The sequence below is a fragment of the Eucyclogobius newberryi genome, unplaced genomic scaffold, assembly GCF_026437365.1.
Source record: "Eucyclogobius newberryi isolate DKJ021-1_F unplaced genomic scaffold, fEucNew1.0.hap1 SCAF_613, whole genome shotgun sequence".
NCBI lineage: Eukaryota > Metazoa > Chordata > Actinopteri > Gobiiformes > Gobiidae > Eucyclogobius > Eucyclogobius newberryi.
The window spans coordinates 1-10,000 of record NW_027316294.1 but is presented as its reverse complement, the minus strand read 5'-3'; the positions used below and the strand labels follow the sequence as shown (position 1 = coordinate 10,000).

Sequence of the window (10,000 nt, the reverse complement as noted above, 5' to 3'; positions counted from 1 at the left end):
GTAGCAAGCTAGCTTTTGTTTTATTCCCCATGGCGATTCCCTCTGCTGCCAGTAGGCGGCGCGCTAACACAAACGAGGGAACGCCCGACCGAGAGAGCGTCCCGATGAAAGTGTTCTGGTCACGTAACTTCCTGTTTTGCGCTAACGCCAGAGAAGCAGACGTTAGCATAATGTGAAGACCGGCGACGGGCCATCGTTTGTAGCTCGTTAGCATAATGTGAAGACCGGCGACGGGCCATCGTTTGTAGCTCGTTAGCATAATGTGAAGACCGGCGACGGGCCATCGTTTGTAGCTCGTTAGCATAATCTGAAGACCGGCGACGGGCCATCGTTTGTAGCACGTTAGCATAATGTGAAGACCGGCGACGGGCCATCGTTTGTAGCACGTATCGAGGCGCGATTTCATTTGCAAATAAAAGTGGAAGACGCCCGCCGCAGGAAGCCCGTCCTCTGAGACACTTTGATCTGCATTTCCTGTGGCGCTGCTGTGGCCTCACGTTTGGGGAACAAAGTAGGAAGAGAAGGGAAGTTCCACAGGACTCACTTTGGTCCAGATCGGTGTTTCCTGCTCTGCTACGTCTATTTAGCAACTAATACAGCCTAAATCGCACCTGAAGCGTACTTTTTAATCACGACAAAAAGACGTTTAGTCATTCCAAAGCAACAAAAAAGTGGCTAAAAGCAACAAAAAAGTGACTCAATGCAACACAAAATGACTAACAACAACAAAAAAGTGACTAACAACAACAGAAAAGTGACTAAAAGCAACAAAAAAGTGACTCAAAACAACATAAAACTGACTAAAACAACAAAAAAGTGACTAAAAGCAACAAAAAAAGTGACTAAAAACAGCAAAATAGTGACTACCAAAAACAAAAAAGTGACAAAAAAAGACAAAAAGTGACTAAAAGCAACAAAAAAGTGACTTAAAGCAACAAAAAAGTGACGGTATGGTAGTTTTAATCATGAGACTTAATTTAGAGATTCATTTCCAGGATTGTGTGCGTGTGTGAGGGGCGTGGCTAAAGCGAGCGTGTGCGAGGGGCATGGCTAAAGCTAGCGTGCACAGGTACAGTTTTGCCTCATTTCTTTTTACTTCTCTGCAAAACCTCTATGACGCGTTTGAACCTCTCTTTATGTCATGCTAATGCTAACGTTAGACGCATTATGACCTGAAAATATCAGATTTTGGCTCTTGACAAAGCGATAAACAGGAAACAGTTGCTAAGGCGCCACATAGTCGTTAGCATCAGTGGAAACACGGCGCTTTAGCACGAGATCAAGTCAGAGTTTGGAGACGAATGATTCTTTTGTGTTTCTCTGTGACGCTAAAGCTAACGCTAATGCTAAAGCCTGAGTCCGTTCCGGTGCTCTGTATTTGCGGGCGTCGCAGTCACTCACGTCGGGATACTCTTTGACGGGGACGTAGAGTTTCTCCTGGAGCTGGGCGACGGGTCCGATGGCCTCGGGCAGCTCCTCGTCCCGTCCCGTGAACATGCCGCCGTTCACCGTGTCGTTGTACATGTCTTTACGAACACGCCCGATTTCTGAAACACAAGACAGGAAACACATCACCATTTTGGACTAAACATGACCATGACTATGAAATAAAACCACACAAAACTACAGCCCTGAGGAGAGAAGCAGTTCAAATGAGGCTAAATACAGACACGCTGAAGATCTGTGTGAGGAACAATGACACACTGAAGATCTGTGTGAGGAACAATGACACTGAAGATGCTTGTGGACAGTGCAGAACAATGAAAACAGCTGTGACCGAGTGAGAGTTTCTTGGGACGATGAGTCACTGCGACTGAATTTAAGGCGGGATCTCGGACTGAGAGAGAGAGAGAGAGGAGAGAGAGTATATTTTCTATAATTTTTCCGCTGAATTCATCCAAACACATCTGCAGATTCACTCCATTTAACACTGCAGGACTAAACCAGGACTAAACCAGGACTAAACCAGGACTAAACCAGGACTAAACCAGGACTAAACCAGGACTAAACCAGGACTAAACCAGGTCTAAACCAGGACTAAACCAGGTCTAAACCAGGACTAAACCAGGTCTAAACCAGGACTAAACCAGGACTAAACCAGGTCTAAACCAGGACTAAACCAGGACTAAACCAGGTCTAAACCAGGACTAAACCAGGTCTAAACCAGGACTAAACCAGGTCTAAACCAGGACTAAACCAGGACTAAACCAGGTCTAAACCAGGACTAAACCAGGACTAAACCAGGTCTAAACCAGGACTAAACCAGGTCTAAACCAGGACTAAACCAGGACTAAACCAGGACTAAACCAGGACTAAACCAGCTGCAGCTCAGTTAAACTCTACAGGAGGCTGGGAGGGCATCTGACACTGAGCTGTAGAATGCGAGGACTTCAGGCTTGAGTTAATATTAAACCATGAGCTCATCTGTTGTTGTCAAACGGATCTACTGACAACAACGACCTGGTTTAGTCCTGTTTTTTTGCTGGTGGTTGTTGTTGTTGTTGTTGTTTTGTGGCGGTTGTTGTTGTTGTTGTTGTTTTGTGGCGGTTGTTGTTGTTGTTGTTGTTTTGTGGCGGTTGTTGTTGTTGTTGTTGTTGTTGTTGTTGTTTTGTGGCGGTTGTATCCAAGTGTCACTGCCAGACTTTATTCTTTAGACTTCATGTTTCAGAGTCCGAGCGGCTTCATTCCAGGACTGACTCTTCTTCTCCTTCTTTGATGTTCGGTGCTTCCGTCGTTCAGCTTTAGTCTTTAGTCTTTAGTCTTTAGTCTTTAGTCTTTAGTCTTTAGTCTTTAGTCTTTAGTCTTTAGTCTTTAGTCTTTAGGCTTTAGTCTTTAGTCTTTAGTCTTTAGTCTTTAGTCTTTAGTCTTTAGTCTTTAGTCTTTAGGCTTTAGTCTTTAGTCTTTAGGCTTTAGTCTTTAGTCTTTCCACTGATGTCGTTGCTTAGCAGCCGTGCATCTAGGAGACTGGGCGAGGTCAAGAGACCACCATCCTGATCCTTTCTCTTCTGTTGAGTCTGAGCAGCAGTTTAGAACATCCACCACCAGGGTATTCTCACTAACTCTGGTATTCTCACTAACTCTGGTATTCTCACTAACTCTGGTATTCTCACTAACTCTGGAACCTTCTCACTAACTCTGGTATTCTCACTAACTCTGGAACCTTCTCACTAACTCTGGAACCTTCTCACTAACTCTGGAACCTTCTCACTAACTCTGGTATTCTCACTAACTCTGGTATTCTCACTAACTCTGGTATTCTCACTAACTCTGGTATTCTCACTAACTCTGGTATTCTCACTAACTCTGGAACCTTCTCACTAACTCTGGAACCTTCTCACTAACTCTGGAACCTTCTCACTAACTCTGGAACCTTCTCACTAACTCTGGAACCTTCTCACTAACTCTGGAACCTTCTCACTAACTCTGGAACCTTCTCACTAACTCTGGAAACTTCTCACTAACTCTGGAACCTTCTCACTAACTCTGGAACCTTCTCACTTCTTGGGAGCAGCTCTGGCTCCTCCCTCTGTATTCACTTAACCTTGTTACTTGACACTTTGACTGCATCTTCATAGGAAATACCTTGAGTCCTTAATCTTCTGGCCCTCAGCAGCTCTTCTGCTAAACGTGCCTCCCCCGTAGACAGAGCCATGTTCTTCAGTTACAGCACTTCACTTTTGCTCCTTGGTCACACTTCCCATACTCGTGATCTCTGCACATTTACCACATGGTTGCTTCCCTCTGCAGACGCTGCAATATGCCCAAAGCGCTGGCACTTAAAGCAACGCAGGGGCGGGGCATATGGCCTAAAGCCATAGCACATGAACCCAATGAACACCTCACGAGACGTTACCATTACCGACAGGCGGTCACATCTTACCCCAAACCAGGTCCCCTTCATCCGCCTAGCGTCCACCACCTTAGCTCCAGTCAAATTCCCCTTTACTTCATCCACAGACGTCGTTGTAGGGACGCCTACGATAACTCCTCTGACCGCCTACGATAACTCCTCTGACCGCCTACGATAACTCCTCTGACCGCCTAAGATAACTCCTCTGACCGCCTACGATAACTCCTCTGACCGCCTACGATAACTCCTCTGACCGTGTTTTTTTCAGCATCAGACACAAGAATGTCCTTTCCACCCAGACGTTTAGTTCCAATCGCCTTCCTTTGCTGAGCCGCGTCCTTGCACACGACCAGCAGCAAGCCATCCCTAAGGACACTCGCACTCTTGACCACTCCCACAGCTACAGTTAGGCTCCTTGTCAATGCCACTGGAATCCACTCCTTAAAGGACGCATTATCCTGTGCAAGCTTTATGATCACCTTACACACTTTGCCCTCACCCCCAATATCAACAGCTTCAGCTTCATCCTGCTGCTCATTTCCAGAACCCTCGGACGAGCTAAGGGACTTTTTACGTTTCCGGGTACCGGCAGCCCAAAAAGGCTGCTCCTCCTCGCCACCGACCATCGACCCATTCTCCTCCGCCGTCTCCTCTTCAGGTTTGTGTGAGGCTCTTTATGGTGTTTTACCGCCACCTACTGCAGTTCCGCCGTACATACGGCTTTATTCTTTAGACTTTAAAGCTCTTTTCGTGCCACAAAAGAGTTTTCACTTTGACGCTGACCGGAGTGTAGACAGTGAAGTCTAAAGTCTAAGACGTACAACTACAGTAGAAGAAGAAAAAGAAGAGATGTTCTACACAAGTGAAAGGAGCTTTGAGGAGATGTTGCGGTGCTCGATCTGTCTGGAGGTGTTCTCTGAGCCAGTGTCCACTCCATGTGGACACAACTTCTGCAAACGCTGCATCTGTGCGGCCTGGGCCCATTGGGGGCCCTGCAGATGTCCTCTGTGCAACAGGATGTATCTCAGAAGACCTAAGCTCAGAGTCAACTATTTGGTCTTGGAGATGGTCTCTCAGTTTAGGAGGTCCTCTCTGCCGCACATGGTGGAGGACATGAGGCTGAAGGTCCAGGAGATCCAGGGCTGTGTGGAGCTCAGTGACACAGAGGTCCACAGAGAGAGGGCTGTGGGGCTGCAGGTGGCCCGGGCTCTGTCTGAGCTGGAGAAACATGTCTCTGAAGTGTCTTCAAGATTAGAACTACTGAGAGTGAAGCAGTTTGTGGTGGAGGTCACTCTGGATCCAGACACTGCTCATCCTTGGCTCGTTCTGTCTGAAGATCTCAAACAGGTTCATGACACTTATGTGAGGAAGAAGCTCCCAGATTCTCCTCTGAGGTTTGATACTTGGCCTTGTGTTCTGGGAAAGCAGAGTTTCTCCTCAGGCAGGTTTTACTTTGAGGTTCAGGTCAAAGGGAAAACTAAATGGGATTTAGGAGTGGCCCAAGAGTGCATCAACAGGAAGGGAAGGATCCCTGTGAGTCCTGAGAATGGATTCTGGTGCATCAGGTTGAGAAACAAAGATAAGTACTTGGCTTGTACAGTTCCTCTTGTCCTTCTGCCTCTGCAGCGAGCTCCTCAGAAGGTCGGGGTGTTTGTGGACTATGGTGAGGGTCTGGTCTCCTTTTATGATGCCGATTCTGCAGATCTTCTCTTCTCCTTCAGCGGCTGCTGCTTCAGAGAGAAACTGTTTCCATATTTCTGTCCCGGTTTAAATGCTGGAGGTTCAAACTCTGCTCCTCTGGTCCTCACTGCAGTGGAGACTTTCAGAGGTCAAAGTGACTAAGAACAAGAAGAAAAGTTCTGAACTTCAGTCAAATGTAACTGTGGATACTTTTGACTCCATTTTGGACTGAAAGTACAAAGTTCTTCTCTTTATTGTTTCAGTTCTTTTGAAATGTCTGAATGTTTATTATAATCCTGTTCATGGTGACCTCCTGTGAGAGGGTTTTGGGTTCAAGTCTCGGCTTTGATCAAACAAAATATCAATAAATCTGATTCTTTAATAATTCTCAATGTGTAAAATCTTCTTAAAGTGAAACAGATGTTTTTTTCTTTCTGCTCAGTTTTCTCTCTGGACATTTAACCTTTGACCTTTGACCTGTCCAGTCTTTTCTTCTTCCATTGAATCCACTTGATCCACAGATTTGTCTGGGACATGCTCCTCCCACAGAGACATGCTCCTCCCACAGAGACATGCTCCTCCCACAGAGATATGCTCCTCCCACAGAGACATGCTCCTCCCACAGAGACATGCTCCTCCCACAGAGACATGCTCCTCCCACAGAGACATGCTCCTCCCACAGAGACATGCTCCTCCCACAGACATGCTCCTCCCACAGAGACATGCTCCTCCCACAGAGATATGCTCCTCCCACAGACATGCTCCTCCCACAGAGACATGCTCCTCCCACAGAGACATGCTCCTCCCACAGAGACATGCTCCTCCCACAGACATGCTCCTCCCACAGAGACATGCTCCTCCCACAGAGACATAAAGATCAGGCCTTAAAGTAGCTCCTCCCACACCAAACTGTACAAGAGTCTGACAGAAGCAGACGAGGTTGTGAGCCTCATTTATCACACTCTCAAGTCTAAGACATGAGGCCAGTTTCACTCACGTCTAGTTTAGTCACAAACTCCATCAGAAATCCAAAATCCTCTGTAAATGTGTTTGTGTCTAAAATGTGGACAAAATGAAGACGTTTAAACTGCTCTGTCCATTTGTCTCATGTAAACGTCCCAAATATGAGACGTTTGGGCCGTTTTGACACAGAAAATGTCTTATTTCTGTAGAAAACATGACATTTGTTTCTTACATTTATGTGAGGAAACGACGGGAGAAGTTTCACACTGAATCTTTAAATGTCAGACCTGTTCAGCTGCAGCGTTTCTCCTTTAAGTAGATCTTTAAAGTCCATGTGACGGGTTAAACCACACATTCCACTCACTGAACACAATTATATTTTAGATTTTACTCCACATTGCTCCCGTTTGTGTAAAGTTATTGTACTTCCTGGTTTGAGGTGATGTCACAGCTGTTTCCATAGCAACCAGACTGTAAACAAGAGCCAAACTCCACATAAACGACACGACAGTTCTGATCTGACACAATAAGACCATAAAACACCTTTATTCAGTCCGACCATGGTTTGAACTGTCTCTGTGTCGCACACTGATGACATCACAGAGGGACCCAGCTCCACTTCCTGTTGTTTTAAACTCTTATTTTCCATAATTTCTTCACAAACTGCAACTGAACAGAAGTAAAACTGTGATAACTCTTCAGACGGAAGTGACCGAAACACGCCTGAGACTCAGACGTGTGTTCAGACTGAGCCCTTAATGACAGGGTCTGCACCTGACGCACACCAGAGTCAGCACCTGACACACACTGATGTTGTGTAGAACTTCAGTTCAGAGTGACACATGTCAATCTGACAGGTAATATATATATGCCTCAAAATGAGCATTAGCATTAGGATTAGCATTAGCATTAGCCTTCTGAATACAGAAGTGTTCTCCTCGTTTCTGAAGTCTTTAACATGTCATTAACTATTTATTCATGTTATGATGTGTCACTCGGTGGCAGAGTGGTGAGTACATGTGCTCTCCATGTTAGCAACAGCTTGAGTTCAAATCTGGCTCTGATAGTTTGCTGCATGCCTTTCCCTCTCTCATCCCCATTTCCCTCTGTTCTGTCCGTCTAATAAAGCTGTCAGAAAAAGTGTGACTGCAAAAACCCCAAAACAGGAAGTAGTGACGCTAACACAGAGCAAACACTGAGCTAACACAGAGCTAACACAGAGCTAACACAGCGCTAACACATAACTAACGTGGAGCTAACACAGAGCTAACACTGAGCTAACACAGAGCTAACACATAACTAACGTGACGCTAACACAGAGCTAACACAGAGCTAACACTGAGCTAACACTGAGCTAACACAGAGCTAACACTGAGCTAACACTGAGCTAACACAGAGCTAACACTGAGCTAACACTGAGCTAACACAGCGCTAACCGATTACACTAGAAGTACTTTGTGTAAATCACAGTTCTACAATACATTCTATAAACATAATATAATATATATTTATTGATTTCAGGGACGGAGCATTTGAATAAACATTTCTGTCATTCTGCCAGAATCCGCTGTCCAAAGTCGTTACTTAATATTGTAATTCTGAATATTTTTAAAACAACATTTGTCTGCCATAAATGAGCCTCAGGTCAGTTAGAAAACTAAATATCAAAGTGTGGATTGGGTCAGCGACTTCTGCCAAACGTCCGGGAATAAAAACAGAAGTGAAACGAGACTTGGACTGACGCGGTCAAACCGGACTCCACCCAATTTTAGACCTGGTTTAGCCTCATTTTTTGACCAATTTCCCGCTTTGGTTTGCGTCAGGATGATCCTTTAATCGATAATTGTGACCGTCATCACAATATAATCATAAAGGCTAAAAAATTACAAAAATGTCATTATTATTTTATTTATTATTTATTTCCCCCCAAATATTTCATAAATGACAAGCCAGAGAGAGAAGAGTCACTCACTGTGTGTAAAGACACTGTTAACCACTCTGCCACTGTTATCTGTGCAGTATATTTAGCAGACGCTGCAGATAACGTTAAGAGCCCCATTTAATCTGAAGAGGCCTCTGGACAAAACAGTCACAGGATTTATGTTCAATATAATAAACCAGGACTAAACCAGGACTAAACCAGGACTAAACCAGGTCTAAACCAGTCTAACCAGGTCTAAACCAGGACTAAACCAGGACTAAACCAGGTCTAAACCAGGACTAAACCAGGACTAAACCAGGACTAACCAGGACTAAACCAGGTCTAAACAGACTAAACCAGGTCTAAACCAGGACTAAACCAGGTCTAAACCAGGTCTAAACCAGGTCTAAGACCAGGACTAAACCAGGTCTAAACCAGGGACTAAACCAGGACTAAAACAGGACTAAACCAGGACTAAACCAGGTCTAAACCAGGTCTAAACCAGGACTAAACCAGGACTAAACCAGGACTAAACCAAGGTCTAAACCAGGTCTAAACCAGGACTAAAACCAGGACTAAACCAGGACTAAACCAGGGACTAAACCAGGTCTAAACCAGGACTAAACCAGGACCTAAACCAGGACTAAACCAGGTCTAAACCAGGACTAAACCAGGACTAAACCAGGACTAAACCAGGTCTAAACCAGGACTAAACCAGGACTAAACCCAGGACTAAACCAGGTCTAAACCAGGACTAAACCAGGTCTAAACCAGGTCTAAAACCAGGACTAAAACCAGGACTAAACCAGGACTAAACCAGGTCTAAACCAGGACTAAACCAGGACTAAACCAGGACTAAACCAGGTCTAAACCAGGACTAAACCAGGTCTAAACCAGGTCTAAACCAGGACTAAACCAGGACTAAACCAGGTCTAAACCAGGTCTAAACCAGGTCTAAACCAGGGACTAAACCAGGACCTAAACCAGGTCTAAACCAGGTCTAAACCAGGTCTAAACCAGGACTAAACCAGGACTAAACCAGGACTAAACCAGGTCTAAACCAGGTCCTAAACCAGGACTAAACCAGGACTAAACCAGGTCTAAACCAGGTCTAAACCAGGTCTAAACCAGGTCTAAACCAGGACTAAAACCAGGTCTAAACCAGGACTAAACCAGGGACTAAACCAGGACTAAACCAGGTCTAAACCAGGACTAAACCAGGACTAAACAGGACTAACCAGGACTAAACCAGGACTAAACCAGGACTAAACCAGGTCTAAACCAGGACTAAGGACTAAACAGGTCTAAACCGAACCAGGTCTAAACCAGGACTAAACCCAGGACTAAACCAGGTCTAACCAGGTCTTAACCAGGGACTAAAGCAGGTCTAAACCAGGACTAAACCAAAGTACTGTTTTCTAGTCTCAAAAGTATAATTACAGTGCAATAATCTGCAGATAAAGTGTAAACTTTGTGGCTAAACAGTATTTTTCCAGTAAAAACCTAAAAATCGCTCATCAAATGCAAAGTGTGAGTCAGAATCAGATCGAACTCTAAGAAAACGCAGTGAACTCTAAAGTTAAAGT

General features: G+C 44.9%; 2 protein-coding genes across 2 annotated transcripts in view; one reads left to right on the top strand and one right to left on the bottom strand.

Moving 5' to 3' along the window:
• LOC140348201 (protein quaking-B-like) overlaps positions 1–1,568 on the bottom strand; it is a gene marked incomplete at its 3' end in the record, with an annotated part of 23,124 nt that extends 21,556 nt beyond the window's left edge. Inside the window, exon 1 of the mRNA XM_072434275.1 lies at positions 1,402–1,568. Within this exon, the coding sequence (XP_072290376.1) occupies positions 1,402–1,524 (123 nt within the window). The remainder of the gene's footprint in view (positions 1–1,401) is intronic.
• A 3,131-nt stretch (positions 1,569–4,699) lies between these two features.
• On the top strand, positions 4,700–5,893 carry LOC140348202 (E3 ubiquitin-protein ligase TRIM21-like). Its single transcript, XM_072434277.1, has one exon. The coding sequence runs from the start codon at positions 4,700–4,702 to the stop codon at positions 5,690–5,692; it is 993 nt and encodes a 330-aa protein (XP_072290378.1). The 3' UTR covers positions 5,693–5,893.
• Positions 5,894–10,000: the final 4,107 nt, after the last annotated feature.

Excerpts from the sequence above, each read along its gene's own strand:
- LOC140348202 (XM_072434277.1), top strand. The coding sequence starts at position 4,700 with ATGTTCTACACAAGTGAAAGGAGCTTTGAGGAGATGTTGCGGTGCTCG.